Source organism: Mytilus edulis, chromosome 11, assembly GCF_963676685.1.
Source record: "Mytilus edulis chromosome 11, xbMytEdul2.2, whole genome shotgun sequence".
Lineage (NCBI taxonomy): Eukaryota > Metazoa > Mollusca > Bivalvia > Mytilida > Mytilidae > Mytilus > Mytilus edulis.
The window spans coordinates 1,035,975-1,055,286 of NC_092354.1; the positions used below are offsets into that span (position 1 = coordinate 1,035,975).

Here is a 19,312-nt window from a genome sequence, read left to right on the forward strand (position 1 = left end):
ACCAAGTGTACTAGTAAGTAAAACAGACAATTTAGTAGTTGAACAATGGCTGGAAGATGAAATAAATCTATATTTGTAAGGTTTTTTGTGCAGCTTCGGAAGCCAGTACATAGTTGGAACTTTCATTGTGTTTGGTTCTGCTTGTAAAGAAGTAGCTAAAAGTTTATGTTTGTTACAGATGTCGTTTTCTGAAAATGAAGTCAGTTGGAATGTTGGTGAATTCGTGATTTCCTTTTGCAGAACCTCTATATAAAATTTACGTCAAACAATAATGATATTATTAGCAGCTTTATCAGCCGGGACAAAAACAAATTCCTTGGCTAGTTCTGTTAGTTTATTTTTGATACGCGAAATAGGGTTTTTATAGTTTTTGTTGAGGGTAAAATGTTCTTTAAAATGTTGTATTCGAATATCAACTATCTTCATTACTGAATTAAAAAAAGAGTCCAAAGATTTTTTGTCAGCTTTTTCCCGTTTTACCCATTTCAAACAGTAGGCGCGGAGTGAGTCGTGTACATTACGAAACTTTTTAATGCATAAAAGTAAGAAAACAACAGGAAGGGTTATGATGAATAATTTCATGACGAGACATCTATACATGTAACATATACAAGGGGTTTCGGTAACCAAGAAGAATGAGAAGTCCATGTGCTGAATCACTAGACCATCAACACTAAGGTAATTAGTTTGAACCCATCACCTGTTAGTGCGTTCGATTCCAATCTTTACTGACTAGTATTGACAGATTTCACACCAAAGTTCGGCGGTTCTATTCTGATATTCTGGCTTCTTCCATTAAAAGAGTCATATGAACTAAACAAAATACCAATGTTTTGTTTGTTTATATAAAAAAAGAAGAAGGTGTGGTATGATTGCCAATGAGATAACTCTCCAAAAAGAGACTAACTGACGCAGACATTAACAACTATATGAGAAAAGTTTACATTACTTTGTAGGTTGCTGCAAATGGATTGTCGTGGAAACAAATCAAAAGCAACCGTTTTTCATTTTGAAGGTAAATGCCTGTTGGTGATTTGAAAAAGTCTTCAGTTCTTAAGATTTCCTTAGCTGATGATCCATCTGATGAGATTTTAAGAATATTTCCCCAGGATGTTCCGACAACAAATACACTGCCATCATAATCTACGGTTAAGCCATTTGGACAATTCAGATCTTGTCGTTCAAATCTCCAGCAAATTGTTCCCTCCATTTCACAATTAACGATTTCATCTCTTTTCCAGTCTGTTTAGTATAGTTTTGAAGAATGTACTGCAATGTCTCGTATGTCATTAAAATCTATCTTAACTGTGTTATTGTTTTCCTGATATGTCATAAATTTGAATTCCAGTGGTCCGAACGACGGTTACAAGATTTGAAGAGTCATACGAAATTGCAGAGCAGATATTCTCTGTTTGAAAGCAAGTCTTAACTTTTGTTCTTGGTGAAGAAATGTCCAAGATCTGAATTGTGCTTTGGGATGGAAAATTGATTGCAACAGTGTTGTTTTGAACTTCACATACACCCCACGGATTCGAAAATAACTTAATGGTTCTCGTTTTCACACCGTCATTGCTGTAACGAATTAGACTACAGAATGACACAGCTGTTAATATTTATGTAGTCTTTTGTGTGAGATAGTACAAAATTTTGTTGTATCACTAGTACAGGGGTAAGAGAGATGTTTTGTTTTATCACTAGTTCAGGGGTAAGAGTGATGTTTTGTTGTATCACTAGTTCAGGGGTAAGAGAGTTTTTTTGAAATCTGTTATATAAATCTTCAGAAATCCGGGATCTCGACACAAGATCTATGTCTGCTTTGTTATTTGCGATAACTTCGTGTTCTTTTCTCGGTGATTGTTGTAACATTGCTTGCGCATGACTCTTTGTTTTCATCACGTACTATCTTTATATCTTTCAACTGGTAAGTGAAATTATAATCTTGAGTTTAACATGTCATACGATTAAAGAAATGTCCATGTAATATGCTTATATCTCTGGTGGTACATGTGCACCACGACGGGTGTCACATATGACGCAGGATCTGCTATTCTTCCGTTTCACCTGATATCATACCCAGCTTTTGATGAGGTCCTTGTTGCTAAGTGTTTAGTTTTTGACGGTGTATCTTGTGTACTATTATTTGTCTGTTTTTCTTTTTCATTTTTAGCCATATCACGTTGGTGCTGCGATAATCTTAAAATAAATGAAAACATAGACATTAAATCTTCTAAAAATGTAACAATAGTGTTAAATTACATAAGAAAACATATACTGCAAAATCCCTCCGCCAAAAATAGCTTTAAAAACTAAAAATATGATGGTAGTACTAAAAAAGAAAAAAAAAACATTCGTTGTTTCTGTTGTTCTGTATTTCAGTGGTTTTCATTGGTACATATCTGTCATATTTGTTTTTCGTAAGTAATCTTACTACATCTCGTATCGGTATACATTAGTTTTTCAATTTTCTAAGATCGGAACAACTCACTTTTTAATGTCCATTAATTGTAATCACAAAAGGCTTTAGAAGAATTCATCATAATAACAAATTAACAGTATAGTTTACCACTGCTCAATAGTCATAAATCGACTAAACGAGAACGAAATCCGGGTTACAGACTAAAAACATGGGAATCACTTCACATATAAGAAGAAAACAAATTGAACCACAGTAACATAAATAAAGATTTCAGAAATAACTGAACTCTTTTAAAAGAACAAACAAAATACAGGTACACACAAAACAGTTGAACTATATATAACAGCTTCCAATTTCCATATGCTCAAGTCAATGGGTGTTTCGGATAAGCGAGAGTTCTGAAATTTGAATGTTGGAAGGCAACAATTTTTTAAAATGAACTCAATACAATAATGTATTTAGACCTGTTTCTACCTGCAGTAGCTATTTTATTATCTTGGACAAGAAGAATAAATAATTTAATTATCATTGTTTAAACATAAATTCGATAATTGGAATTCATGTTTATAAACTTGGAACGATTAAAATGATTTTATATTTAAATTTATCGAGAAGAGATCACGTTTACTTTCGATTTTTTAAGGAAATGAAATCAGGAAGTGACATGCGAATAAAAAAATTAGAATGATTCCAGATTCATATACAGATTGGTTTGAGTTTAACAAAAAGGCGAGAAATTATCAATTTTTAAATCAAGTTTTTCAGTAAGAACTATATTTGTGTCTCTCGTTTAATTTGATACTAAATGATTTCGTATTTTACGTTTTAGTGTCTATCAAATTTTTAAGAATACGTTCCTGCATGCGTTACAGAACATGATAAAGAAAGCACCTGTTAGACTCGTGAAAATATTTTTAATCGTTTTAAAGTTTCATCTTTGTAATCAAAATATATAGTTCGTGCGTGTCTTATAAGACGTCAGTTGATGTATGACCCATAACATTTAAATTATTTCCATATTCAATCTAGGTATTTGAAAATTTATTTCAATTTATTTTGAAATTGAATGAGATATATTAAATTAATATTTAGTCCGTGATATTGTATAAACTTACCAAATTTGTCAAAAAATTAACTTATAGGTCCAATTGGCCGGGTGCAACATTGACTATACCAACTGTAATGGTGTTATATTTATTGATACATGTTCAAAAGTCACTATTGTAAACTAATTGCTTACTTATTTTCTAGCAAACCAACGTAAGAAAATCCGTCGTTACTTTTTTTTTCTCAAATTAAAACTCAATGTTGACTTTATGAAAATAAATACAAATACGATGTTTCGCGTTTAAGGCTTATTCAATCTAAGTTGGTTCCCTCCGTAAAATATTCAATATGTATAGATTATTACATGGCATTTTTCATATCAAACCCTTTATCGGCCCAAGGTTGTGATATCAGCCCAGGAGCCACAGGCTCGAGGGCTGATATCACGAACGAGGGCCGATAAAGGGTCTGATATGAAAAATGACATGTAATTATCTTTTTATCATATACTTCAGCAAAAGATATACAGACAAGACCTATTAAAATTTAATTTTAGTGTCTTTGCAATTTCAGACAACCAAAACAAATTCTTTACTTTAATAGTTTTATTGATATAACAAGCATTTTATTTGTTTTGTCAAAACAATTATCATGTTCTTCAATAATATTGTCACCTCATTTAATATGTCTTTCAAAACATGTTTAACTTAATTCATTTTTGCTCCTCAACTATTTTATCACTTGCCGTTTTCCGCGTTCTGTTGTCGTTTTCAGTCAAATTTCCGGAAATGCACGAAGTTGCATGTGATAAACGTCACGGAAATTAACGGAAAGGCATGCGATAACATTCCGGAAGCAGTCAATAAAGGTACCTTTATCAGCCCGCTATGGCAATTCTTAGGAATCTGGTCAATAAACACAGTAATCCTTTCATAGCCTTTTGATATTTTCAAATGTTATTGAACTGTAAAATTTTAGTAATATTTTATACAAGTATATGATAAGCCTTAATATCTTTTGCTAACTTATTGTACCTCGAACTTATTTACCCAACGTAGACATCTTATTTAGCAAAAGTTAATCGTGCATGACTAATAACAGATGTACCGCGATGATGATGGAAGTTTTTAATCACCTTGACTGGCTATACAGCCCTCGCACGGTCGGCACATGTACCGCTTAGAAGCAGGCGATCTAAAATAGGATCGGGAAAAAACAGGCAAGTAAAATATCATGATTTCAAACATTTAAAGCGCCTCTGTTTGATTATCGAACAATCGAGCCACATCTCCTTATTTTTATTCTGTCCGAAACCGGGAAATTTGGCTGCAATAGGCATTTATTTAAAAAAAAATAATAAAGCATTCACTTAAAGTGGCCGTTATAGCCTGTTTACTCATATTTGGGGTTTTTTTTGGGGGGGAGGGCATTCATCTACTGTTGAAAAAAGGGGTAGGTTAGGGTGGTAATAGCTTACCGTAAAGTTTTAATCATGGTTCAATTTTATTCCAGGGGCTTTTATCCTTTTATCCTTGCCAAAGATCAATCTTACTCCAAACGGACGACACTTTTCAGCACGGTTTACTGTCGAGCGGGAAAAGTCAAGAGATGACAGTATTTCTTTACTCAAGTCAACCCTTTGGTTTTGAATAAAAGGGGATAAGGGTAAATGTTGATGAGACAACAATCCAACGACACAGACAATCAAGACATTCAGAGTCTTTTATAATAGAGAGATCCCATTTACAAAATATCAAGCTAATAACCGCCCTTTGTATAAATAAAGGAGCTTATTTATTACCGGTATTACATATCGTTGACGATATCCCAACAGGCACAGAAATATTTTGTGTGGTTGAAAAGTTTAACCATCCCATTTTTTAATCTCGATCTGTGGAAATCAATAAAGGTACATGTAATAAAAATCTGTACAAGAAAAATACTTCACTATATACAACGGTAGAGTAGATGATGAAGGTGGATGATGGCTTAACGTCCAGCGGCAAATTAAATGCATGCATGTACCGGACGAGAACATGTAAATTTTATATGAATATTAAACCTGTTCTAGACCGACACGCTGAGATAGATTTTTAACGTGCTAGTTCACAAGATAACAGTCCGCAGTAAGACATGTTAGCCACCCGGGCATACCAGTCTTTGTTTTTAATCCTTAATGCCACTTGCTTAGCGGAGTACAACAAGTACAAATGTGGACGTCTTTGGTTTGACCCGGCCGGAGTTCGAACCCATGACCTCCCGCAATAGAAGCAAAAACACTACCACGAGAAATCCGAAGCAGAAAAATAGAATATCATACCAAAAAACTAAAGTGCATTAAATAGTTCAATTTCATAGAACTCTCCCTTTTACTTAAGCCAACAAAAAGTATTTAACCAATTGATATCATTGAAAACTTCACTTGAATATTGATTGTCGACTTCAGAGTAGATTTCATGCACGAACGCTTTCTGCACATTAAGAAATCTTGCAGCAATTATTTGAGGGATCCGTACTGTACATTGCCAGCTGTTGCAAGGCTAAATTTCTGTTTTTATCCAATATAATATAATTCCAAGTTCCATGTCCATCCTCACAGTCGACCTTTTATTTTTGCTATGCAGGGCCTACCTATTGTATTTATTAGTAATGTGTTCTCTTTATGAACATACATGAAATATTTGCCACAGGACGTAAAACAAACAACATTTATCATACAACTTCAAAGACGAGATATTGTACAATGCTATAACGTAATATTTCCATGTATATCAAAAGTTAGACTTCAACTTCATCAAAAACTACCTTGACCAAAAACTTTAATCTGCAGCGGGACAGACGGACGGACGGACAGACGGACGGACGCACAGACTGAAAAACATAATACCCTTAGGTTGGGCATAAAAACATCACTTTGTGCTACAGAAAGAACAAATTCACATAATATGTAATAGTTGTTACTGAGATCTTTATGTAGAGGTATTCTTGGATTACCTTTTGCATAAGCATCTGACACTCCCCAACTTCCTTTTTTGAAACAAAAGCACTCTTTCAGATGTCAGACCAAAATTTTCAGTTGTTTCATACCCACCCATTATTGAATTGAAGCCAAATTATATGTCAACAGTATATACCAACATGAAAAAATGCTTTGACAAGACCAAGTCTATTGGACAAGATCATGCTATTCAGACATTTGACCAACAACTCTATGGGGAAAAACATTCTGTATGTGCCTGTCCCAAGTCAGGAGCCGGTAATTCAGTGGTTGTCGTTTGTTTCTGTATATCATATTTGTTTTAGTTCATTATTTTGTACGTAAATCAGGCGATTAGATTTTTCGTTTGAATTGTTTTACATTTGTCATTTCGGGGACTTTCCCAGATGACTATGCGGTATGGCTTTCTTACGGTGACCTATAGATGTTAATTTCTTTGTCAGTTGGTCTCTGGTGTAGATATGTCTCATTGGTAATCATACCACATCTTCTTATCTTTACTATTGAATACCTTTTGAAGTATGTGGTACGTTGCAAGGGGAAAAAGGGGGGTCATGGGTGTATAACGGATCATGTAATAGACATTAACCAGCGTTATATACACAACAGTAGATAATACTATGGATGCAGCAATAATTGTGTAAAAAACCTGAAGAAACGAGTAGTCTTTAAACACAAAAGTATCCGCAAATTCAATTTCAGGTCATATTTGAATGTAGTGTACTTTTGCTTCTGGCTTGATACCTCCCCCAAAATGCTAGTTTAACAAATAATTTTTGAAGTATTGTCCTTCATGACACTTGAGTGTTTGCCGGAATTTAAGATAATTTATAAGGTTAAGATTACCTAAACATTTTATTGTTTGAAAACTGGATTTTTTAAGTTTTGTTTTCAAAATGTCGTTTAAGAATTTTTTTGTGAACAAATATTTATGGTTGAGGTTTATGTATTCAAACAAACATTACTAAAGCTAAAACAGTACCGTTTGTATTTAGGTGGAGATTAGAAATAGAAAAAAATGTCAAAATTGAAACCCTTCAAAATTTTTACACATTTGTAAATATGACCTTTGACCTCAATTGAAAACAATATGACCATATCAGGTTCTTACGACAGGCATATTATTATAGTACAAGGTTTCCTCTTTCGAATGATATTTATTTAGGTGTGTGTTCGGTGGGGAGATTAAATTCCAAAAAAACTGCCCTCAGTCACCGCACTAATGTAAAAATAGATGTTTAAGGGGTGATGCTTAGTTATGACGTGTAAAGGAAATGACGGAAGACAAAAATAAAAAATAAAATAAAAAATAAATTTATTTTCATGTAATACATTGTATTTCAATTTAAGAACGATTGTAAATCTTGCCAAAATATTTCAACTATACCAGTTTTGAGAGAGCCACTCAAACCTACATTACTTGGTTCTAAATATATTACATTTAGGCCTTTTCAATACGATTTTATTCATTAACGTTAACAGGCACTGTTTTGAATTAAAACAAACAAACATAATAATATTTATTAATCAATCGGACTGGACAGAGAACATTTATTATTTTGCATTTGCATGTCACGTAGTATAGGCAAAGAACATAATCAAAACCAAATTGAACATTTATCTGAATATTCTCAAGGACCCTATGCATTAAGGTCTGGTTGATTAGAAGTTGTGTTACAATCTGTTTAAATATTTAATTGTTGGAGGATATTTACTTAATGGTATGTTTTCGTTTGGTCTTTATACGATTTCGAGACCGTCAATAACATGCTTGAAATATTTGCCACTAAACGTTCAGCAATATCAATAAAACAAAGTCTATGCATGAAACGGAAAGTACCGAAAATAGCCATTTGATATATTGCATTAACGACAACTTTATATAATATTGAAATGTCATTCTTTTTGTTTAGTACGCTTCACCAATTAGAATTAATTAATAATGATTTGATAAAAGTAAATCATTTCGGAATCGCTATGATATAGATGAGACTGCAATCCAACAATACAAGCTAAATAGTTTTTATTGCCTTAATATCTGTCCTAGCTATTGATTTGTGATGCTCCATATTCTGGACCACACAAATTATTTGCATTGACAATTATAACAGTATTGTAAACTTTTGAAAAATACCAAAAAAACTGACAAAACCATCTTAGATGACAAAACGTATTCAAATTTTATCCTATGGGAGAAAAAAAATCATCCTAAATCCTATAGGACAAAGTTTATCCTAAGGGAGAACACAAAATCCTACAGGACAAAATTCATCCTAAGCTTGAGAAAAAAATCTGGTGGGAGAAAAATTATCCTATGGGAGAGAAAACATCACACAGGACAAAATAAATCACTAAGGAGAAAAAAATAATCCTAAGGGACATTTGTTTCTGATAAAAATGAGTGATAACACATGTTTTACCCCGTCACATAAGTGACTGTCCCAAGCAAGGGGCTTGTAACTCAATGGTTGTCGTTGTTGGCTGCCTGTGATATTTGTTTTTCGTTTATTGTTTTATGATAAATCAATCTGTTGGTTTTTTCGTTGGATGTTTTTAACATTTCGTCAAGTCGGGGCTTTTTAAAGCTCACGGAATGGTTTGGCTTTTGATCATTGTTGAAGGTCGTACGATCACCTATAGCTTTATTCCAAGTAAATAAGCCTTTGGTGATAGATGTTTCATTGGCGATCATACAACATCTCTTTATATCTAATTAAGTAGGGCGACAGATATAATAATGTGCCATGGTTACATATTTTCTTGTGGGCAGTTTACTGGCGACTAGTAATAAGGTCTAGTAATATGGTCCGCTGAACACCAACTTAGAGTGTAAACTAGCGGAGTTTATTGGGAATTTATCATATAACATAAAATATTATCGTCACGAATATACGTGTAATATTGGTTGTTGGACGTTAGTCATCACGTTTTTTTTTAAATTATTTTCGGTTTTAAAAGTTTCAAAAACGAAAAACGAAAACACTTTAGATGATGTGCACTTGTAATTTAATGATGCCCACTTGCCATTATACGACGTGCACATATCCTTTATAGTATGTCACCATTTTATTATATGATGTGCTTTTGTCATCATATGATGAGACTTTGCCCTTATGTTTTGTACTTTTGTCTTTACATGGTGTGAAAACAAAATAATATATCGATATACAATCGTCTTTATGTGATGTTCACTTAATATTATATCGATGTACAATCGCCTTTATGTGATGTTCACTTAATATTATATCGATGTACAATCGTCTTTATGTGATGTTCACTTAATAATATATCGATGTACAATCGCCTTTATGTGATGTTCACTTAATAATATATCGATGTACAATCGCCTTTATGTGATGTTCACTTAATAATATATCGATGTACAATCGCCTTTATGTGATGTCCATTTGACATTATATGATGTGCAAATGACTTTATATTATGTGCCCTCTGCTAAATTTTTCATGTGCATATTACGTGTGTCTCATATTATGCGCAATTTTCCTTTACATGATGTCAAAATTTTAGCGCATTTCAAGTTTGTGATTGCGCTGGTACGCTACAAATTACATTTTAAACAGTTATTAAAAAAAGTCATAATTCGCCCCAAAAGAACAGTTTTCTATGCACTACTTTGTGAAAATATTCTGTGAAAATTTGAAGAAAAAAATGGTTTTTAAAGAAAAATGCATGTCAGTAATAGGCAAATCGACTATAAACAGATAATGATAGAAGTTTGATGCACATTAAATCACATTACTGGTATTCTGAGGATTAATTTCAGCCCTTAACCACTTCTGTACGTCAGTGAATGACGATCAAACAAGACTGAATGCCAAAAAATGTCTTAAAATTTGCTTCACCGGTAAGCTGTACCGGTACCGGTGTGAAAGGGTAAGGGTTAACTTGAAGTATTGTGTATTAAAAAATACGCATTAACTATTATATCTAATCTGGCCCAAAGGGTCAGTATGAATTTTTTATAACATTTGGAGTCAGTCGTTTGTAGTCTGTAGTCGTCCGCCGTCATCATCTGTTTACTTTTACAAACAAAATTCATCAAAAATGATCCATTCAGTAAGATCTACTTATTAGTTATCGTCGTGAGTTAACTGTTTATATATTTTATTGGTTTTTGCAGATAATTTTACTAATTTGTTAAATAATCCGAAGAGTAAACAGCATTCCCTGTTATTTTATCAACTTTTCAACTTTTCAACTAGAAGCTATGTGTTGTGTGAAATGGCTTTCCGTACTTTCGGCATCAAATAGTTCCTAAAATAACATTTTTAGTAGGATAAACGTATAGACAATGTATAACCTATCGAAATGTTTACCTTTCAAAAGAAAGGCGTTTGAGTAAATTGATTTCTTTTTGAAAAAGCGGAGATCGTTATTCTTTTTGTTAAATGCTTGAGAACTATTTTATGTGTCAATGTAGGGCGCGCAACTTTTTTTATGAATTAAAGTAGAAAAGTGAAATACCCCAACTTTGGACCTCAGTTGTGGACGATCCGTAACTTTACCCACCTTGGTCTTTTGGTTCAGGCAACCTTAGTCAATTGCCTATCATTTGTACCTAGTGTGGACAAAAGCTTTGCCGTAGACACTTTTTTTATGAAAAGAAGGGAGGGGGTTGGGTCACCATACCCCAACTTTGGACCTCAATTAAAAAAGTATTGTAACTTTACCCACCTGGGTCTTTGGGTCCAGGCAACCTTAGGCAATTGCCTATCATTTGTACCTAGTGGGTCACCATACCCCATCTTTGAACAGTTCCCTTATTATCGTTATAATGTTAAACTGAAATAGTTCGTATTGGTGTGATTCTATCCTTTTTGTTAATTCGAATCAGTGCAAAGGACTTGCCTTTTTAAAAAGCTGTAATAATCTTGGATTTGAACATTTTGTCGGTTAAATTAGCTAAAATCTTCATATTAATTCATATCTCGTGCTTCATGTGTGTCACTGTCACATAAAACACATTTCCTTTTGAAAATAAAGAAATAAATTGCTTATTTTCAATCGTACCAAAACGAAAACTCTTGATATTTATTAGCTTTTACTTATAATTCTGTACTTGACGTTCCAAAAACGGTATGTATCAGCATGTGGATTTCATTTCATCTTTACACTAGATAAGTATGGTCTACTTTTATTTTTTTATTATTATAGAGACAAGCTGTTTGTAATCAAAGGTAAACAAAAGGGAGAAAATCCTATATGAGATGCTCGGCTGTCAAGAAAAATTATGTTTTTTTTAAATAAATATATAAATAAAAAATCAATTTTGTCTTTGTGAAAATATATAGCATTTCGTCTTTCTACTGGAAATAATTGTCATCAGATTTCAGGGACGTTTCATGTTAATATAAGTCTTCGGTTTTTAGGCGTGATCAGTTTGGCGCGTATTTCTTATAATTGTTCGCTGGCTTATTGTTCGCTAGCTTGATGCACCTTATTGTTCGCTGGCTTGTTGTTCGCTAGCTTGAGTCTGGTGATTATATTTGCTATTTCAAGTTTCTTATGATTTATCATATACGTAAAAGCATAACTAGGGATAGAAAATTTCTTTAAGAGCGATCATTTTTTTTAAGGCATTTATAACTGACGTTTTGGGGCCTTTTACTTATTTGTAGATCTTGTCTTGCTGACTATTTTGGCTGTTTAAAGTTTCTCTCTATCTGCAATAACAGTCTTAGCCAATTGTTTTACATTTGTCATTTCGGGGCTTTTATAGTTGACTATGCGGTTTGGGATTTGCTCATTGTTGAAGGCCGTACGGTGACCTATAATTGTTAATTTCTGTGTCATTTGGTCTCTTGTGAAGAGTGGTCTCATTGGCAATCATACCCCCACCTTCTTTTTTGTATTAGCCAAACACGCAAATAAATGGTAAAATCTTCATTAAAGGCGACTGACAATTTCTACCATGTGACTCATTTATAGATCTAGTTGATCTATTTTGCTGTTTAAAGTTACTAATTTTATAATAATAGCCAAAACACGCAAAATGAGTGAAATCGTTATTGAAGGACAATTCTACCCTTAGTAGCCGACTCACGATTTCGGTCACATTGACTTATTAGCAGATGTTGTTTTGCTGTTCGTCTTTGCTGTTTAGAGTTTCTCTCTAAGAGTCTGTCTTCTATAGGTTTTGCAGCAATCACAGATACTTGAAGTTCGATGACTAAATCGTAATTGAATAGCATTAACTCTTGTCAGGACCCATCTTCTTATTTCGATCATTACATGTATCTCGTGTGTACATATTATTTTGCTGTTGACGGTTTCTCTATTTACTATTGTTTTACACCAAACAGTTGACTCGCTTTTGCATTCTTTTTTAATTGTCGAGTGTATCCCAAAGTATTGGTGTTACCTAAGTTTTGTGGAAAAACATGACGAACAAGTGTACAGACGGAACAGAAAAAACAGCGAAGCGAAAAGAGATTGCTGACAAATTGAAGAAAAACATCGTCGTTTCAAACTTTACACACTTAAACCTCTTTGTTGCAGTAATTGGTGTGTTATTGATAAATTGATTAATGTCCAGTGGCAACTGTTACAAAACAAATTAACGATTATACTAATTGCTAGGCCGACAAGGATTGCTTGATTGTTTCTTTCTAAACGTCAAATGGCAATTATTCCATGCAAGTTTTTTAACAATCAATATAATAGCAGAGATGGATTTAGGGGGGGGGGGGGGCAGGGTGCCCCTCTTAGGCAGTCTGTGGTCCCTCTTACATGTATGAAGATTTCTGGATCCGCTACTGAATAATTAGGTTCTACAAGATTGGACGACAGAGTAAAGGGCGGGAAATGTGCAATAAAGGGTGGGAAATATGCATTCAGATGCAAACTTGTTGTTCAGTGGTTGTCGTTTGCTGATGTGGTTCATAAGTGTTTTTCGTTTCCCGTTTTTTTTATATAGATTAGACCGTTGGTTTTCCTGTTTGAATATTTTTTCACTAGTCATTGTCTGGGGCCCTTTATAGTTTGCTGTTCGGTGTGAGACAGGGCTCCGTGTTGAAGGCCGTACTTTGACCTATAATGGTTTATTTTTACAAATTGTGACTTGGATGGAGAGTTGTCTCATTGGCACTCACGCCACATCTTTTTATATATAATGGATGGAGAGTTGTCTCATTGGCACTCACACCACATCTTCTTAATATATCTAATAGATGGAGAGTTGTCTCATTGGCACTCACACCACATCTTCTTAATATATCTAATAGATGGAGAGTTGTCTCATTGGCACTCACACCACATCTTCTTATATCTAATGGATGGAGAGTTGTCTCATTGGCACTCACACCACATCTTCTTATATCTAATGGATAGAGAGTTGTCTCATTGGCACTCACACCACATCTTCTTATATCTAAAGGATGGAGAGTTGTCTCATTGGCACTCACACCACATCTTCTTATATCTAATGGATGGAGAGTTGTCTCATTGGCACTCACACCACATCTTCTTATATCTAATGGATGGAGAGTTGTCTCATTGGCACTCACACCACATCTTCTTATATCTAATGGATGGAGAGTAGTCTCATTGGCGCTCACACCAAATCTTCTTACATGTATATCTAATGGATGGAGAGTTGTCTCATAGGCACTCACGCCACATCTTCGTTTATCTAGTGGACGGAGAGTTGTCTCATTGGCACTAACGCCACATCTTCTTATATCTAGTGGATGGAAAGTTGTCTCATTGGCACTCATACCACATCTTCTTATATCTGATGAATGGAGAGTTGTCTCATTGGCACTCATACCACATTTTCGTATATCTGATGGATGGAGAGTGTCTCATTGGCACTCACGCCACATCTTCTTATATCTAATGGATGGAGAGTTGTCTCATTGGCACTCACACCACATCTTCCTATATCTGATGGATGAAGAGTTGTCTCATTGGCACTCACACCACATCTTCTTATATCTAATGGATGGAGAGTTGTCTCATTGGCACTCACACCACATCTTCTTATATCTAATGGATGGAGAGTTGTCTCATTGGCACTCACACCACATCTTCATATATCTAATGGATTGAAGAGTTGTCTCATTGGCACTCATACCACATCTTCTTATATCTAATGGGTGGAGAGTTTTCTCATTGGCACTCATACCACATCTTCTTATATCTAATGACAGTCAATGGAAAGCAATGATATGTTAGAAAGGGACCGATATTTTACTTTGCACGAGGCCACATACAGACCCCCTGAAAGAATTGTACAAATATTATTTGACTTGAAGAGAACGTGACACTCTCGCTACACGAGGCATACATTGAAGAGACAGCAAACCAACGACACAGAAAAAACCAAGACATCAAAACATCAAAACATCTAGTCAACATACAGTCTTTCATACATACATATGCCGATTGAGACAGCAAACAAACGACACAGAGCAATCAAGACATCTAGAGTCAACCGGACCACCAGGCACAAGGACAGTTATATTGTGTGCTTGAAAAATTACATCCTCCAATTTTTAATCTCGATCAGCGGAACTTCAAATGGTGAATAATATAGTAACTTTTAAAATATATCCGTCAATGCATGGTTCGAGTGCACCTCTCAAGACTAAATTAGTTGAGCCTAAAGAATTAAATGTTGCATTTAGGTTGAATACGATTTGTCATTGAAGTTTACAGGAGTCACGCTTGGTTAACCATCAAATCTCAACCAAATGGTATAATGTATATACCTGTAAGTGTTCTTCAACCAAACGGTATAATGTATATACCTGTAAGTGTTCTTCAACCAAACGGTATAATGTATATACCTGTAAGTGTTCTTCAACCAAATGGTATAATGTATATACCTGTAAGTGTTCTTCAACCAAATGGTATAATGTATATACCTGTAAGTGTTCTTCAACCAAACGGTATAATGTATATACCTGTAAGTGTTCTTCAACCAAACGGTATAATGTATATACCTGTAAGTGTTCTTCAACCAAACGGTATAATGTATATACCTGTAAGTGTTCTTCAACCAAATGGTATAATGTATATACCTGTAAGTGTTCTTCAACCAAATGGTATAATGTATATACCTGTAAGTGTTCTTCAACCAAATGGTATAATGTATATACCTGTAAGTGTTCTTCAACCAAATGGTATAATGTATATACCTGTAAGTGTTCTTCAACCAAATGGTATAATGTATATACCTGTAAGTGTTCTTCAACCAAATGGTATAATGTATATACCTGTAAGTGTTCTTCAACCAAATGGTATAATGTATACACCTGTAAGTGTTCTTCAACCAAATGGTATAATGTATATACCTGTAAGTGTTCTTCAACCAAATGGTATAATGTATATACCTGTAAGTGTTCTTCAACCAAATGGTATAATGTATATACATGTAAGTGTTCTTCAACCAAACGGTATAATGTATATACCTGTAAGTGTTCTTCAACCAAATGGTATAATGTATATACCTGTAAGTGTTCTTCAACCAAACGGTATAATGTATATACCTGTAAGTGTTCTTCAACCAAACGGTATAATGTATACACCTGTAAGTGTTCTTCAACCAAATGGTATAATGTATATACCTGTAAGTGTTCTTCAACCAAATGGTATAATGTATACCAAACGGTATAATGTATATACCTGTAAGTGTTCTTCAACCAAATGGTATAATGTATATACCTGTAAGTGTTCTTCAACCAAACGGTATAATGTATATACCTGTAAGTGTTCTTCAACCAAACGGTATAATGTATATACCTGTAAGTGTTCTTCAACCAAATGGTATAATGTATATACCTGTAAGTGTTCTTCAACCAAATGGTATAATGTATATACATGTAAGTGTTCTTCAACCAAATGGTATAATGTATATACCTGTAAGTGTTCTTCAACCAAATGGTATAATGTATATACGTGTAAGTGTTCTTCAACCAAATGGTATAATGTATATACGTGTAAGTGTTCTTCAACCAAATGGTATAATGTATATACATGTAAGTGTTCTTCAACCAAATGGTATAATGTATATACCTGTAAGTGTTCTTCAACCAAATGGTATAATGTATATACCTGTAAGTGTTCTTCAACCAAATGGTATAATGTATATACCTGTAAGTGTTCTTCAACCAAATGGTATAATGTATATACCTGTAAGTATTCTTCAACCAAATGGTATAATGTATATACCTGTAAGTGTTCCTCAACCAAATGGTATAATGTATATACCTGTAAGTGTTCTTCAACCAAATGGTATAATGTATATGCATGTAAGTGTTTTTCAACCAAATGGTATAATGTATATACCTGTAAGTGTTCTTCAACCAAATGGTATAATGTATATACCTGTAAGTGTTCTTCTTAATCAATATAAATGTATAATAACATTTCATTTTTTCTATTTCTTACCAATATAATTTTATTAAGCTGAATATTTTATAAAGTATGTCAGGTTGAGATTGTCTGGTATTGGTTGTGATATTCTGGAACAATGTTATGATCTACTGTCGGATAAAATTGTCAACTAGCTACGTATTAATCGAATACAACCGTCAAAATTCATAAACGCTCTGTATAGTGGTCATTTTAACTTGTTTCTGGTTTTGACTTTAGTTTTAAATGGAGTCTTGTTGTACTAATAAAGATACTAAAATATTGCAAAAAAGGGGATTAAAATGTCACAAATGTCCCAAAAATACGATATAAAGTAGTGCATGGAAGTGGTTTTTAATAATAAAAAAAAAGGATTTGTAAATTAATTGGGCTAGAAAGAGAACACTATAATCATTTTTAATTTGATTGTCATGTAGCGAAGTACATGATTAAAGCTCAATTTAACATTTATCTGAATATTTTTAAGTACCTCATGCATCTTGGTCAGTTTGATTGGATTTTGTATAACATCTGTCTGAAAATTAATTGTTGGAACATATTTATAAGACTTACTTATTATAGTCTGCCCTTCAACAATCTATTTGCGGATTACATGACAGATTAAAATCGTCAAATATATACATGACATAATTGACATATTGCATTGTTTCATATTTTGTCATGTCGGGGCCTATTTTAACCGACTATACGGTATGAGTTTTCATGTCGGGGCCTTTTATAACCGACTATACGGTATGAGGTTTTTCTCATTGTTGAAGGCCATACGGTTGTCTATAATTGCTTACATTCACTTCATTTGAACTTGAGTGGATAATTGTCTCATTGGTAATCATATCACAGCTCCTTATTTTTATATATTCATTGGTCAGATGTACATAAGGTCTCTTTAGGGTCAGATGTACATAAGGTCTCTTTAGGGTTAGATGTACTTAAGGTCTCTTTAGGGTCAGATGTACATAAGGTCTCTTTAGGGTCAGATGTACATAAGGTCTCTTTAGGGTCAGATGTACATAAGGTCTCTTTACGGTCAGATGTACATAAGGTCTCTTTAGGGTCAGATGTACATAAGGTCTCTTTAGGGTCAGATGTACATAAGGTCTCTTTAGGGTCAGATGTACATAAGGTCTCTTTAGGGTTAGATGTACATAAGGTCTCTTTAGGGTCAGATGTACATAAGGTCTCTTTAGGGTCAGATGTACATAAGGTCTCTTTACGGTCAGATGTACATAAGGTCTCTTTAGGGTTAGATGTACTTAAGGTCTCTTTAGGGTTAGATGTACATAAGGTCTCTTTAGGGTTAGATGTACATAAGGTCTCTTTAGGGTCAGATGTACATAAGGTCTCTTTAGGGTCAGATGTACATAAGGTCTCTTTACGGTCAGATGTACATAAGGTCTCTTTAGGGTCAGATGTACATAAGGTCTCTTTAGGGTCAGATGTACATAAGGTCTCTTTAGGGTCGTATGTACATAAGGTCTCTTTAGGGTCATATGTACATAAGGTCTCTTTAGGGTCAGATGTACATAAGGTCTCTTTAGGGTCAGATGTACATAAGGTCTCTTTAGGGTAGATGTACATAAGGTCTCTTTAGGGTCAGATGTACATAAGGTCTCTTTAGGGTTAGATGTACATAAGGTCTCTTTAGGTTTAGATGTACATAAGGTCTCTTTAGGGTCAGATGTACATAAGGTCTCTTTAGGGTTAGATGTACATAAAGTCTCTTTAGGGTTGGATGTACGTAAGGTCTCTTTAGGGTCAGATGTACATAAGGTCTCTTTAGGGTTAGATGTACATAAGGTCTCTTTACGGTTAGATGTACATAAGGTCTCTTTAGGGTCAGTTGTACATAAGGTCTCTTTAGGGTTAGATGTACATACGGTCTCTTTAGGGTCAGATGTACATAAGGTCTCTTTAGGGTTTTAGATAACTGATTTATAAAACAAAACAAATCGTTATTTTGAAAGCTTAAGTTCAAATATATAAATATACCCCTCAGATTTAAAAAAAAAAAAAAAAAAAAAAACGATCCCACGGTGTTGATTTGAATCTAAACACTTGACTGATGTAATCGTTGCGTTTTCGATGCAATTAGTGCTGTATATATTAGGTTGGGGCGGGTTAACCCCGCCACATTCATAGTTCGGTGGTTGTCGTTGGTTCATGTTTTTCGTATTTGTTTTTCTAAATGGTATTTTTATAAATTAGGCTCGTTTGAATTGTTCAGTCACATTCTTTATGTCTAGACCTTTTATAGCCGACTATAGATACGGTATGTGTTTTTCTCATTTTTGAAGGCCGTACGGTTGCCTATAATTGCTTAAATACACTTCATTTGAACTTGGGTCGATAGTTGTTTCATTGGCAATCATACCACATCTCCTTTTTATACTAAGTTCTGTTTATCTGTCTCATCGACAATCATACCACATCTCCTTATTTTTATACTAAGTACG

The 19,312-nt window shown here is 34.0% G+C and overlaps 1 protein-coding gene across 1 annotated transcript; it reads right to left on the reverse strand.

The window, feature by feature from the left end:
- Nucleotides 1–17,717: 17,717 nt before the first annotated feature.
- On the reverse strand, nucleotides 17,718–18,437 carry LOC139495372 (putative uncharacterized protein ENSP00000383309). The gene has a single exon (XM_071283679.1). The coding sequence runs from the start codon at nucleotides 18,435–18,437 to the stop codon at nucleotides 17,718–17,720; it is 720 nt and encodes a 239-aa protein (XP_071139780.1).
- Between the last annotated feature and the right edge of the window lie 875 nt (nucleotides 18,438–19,312).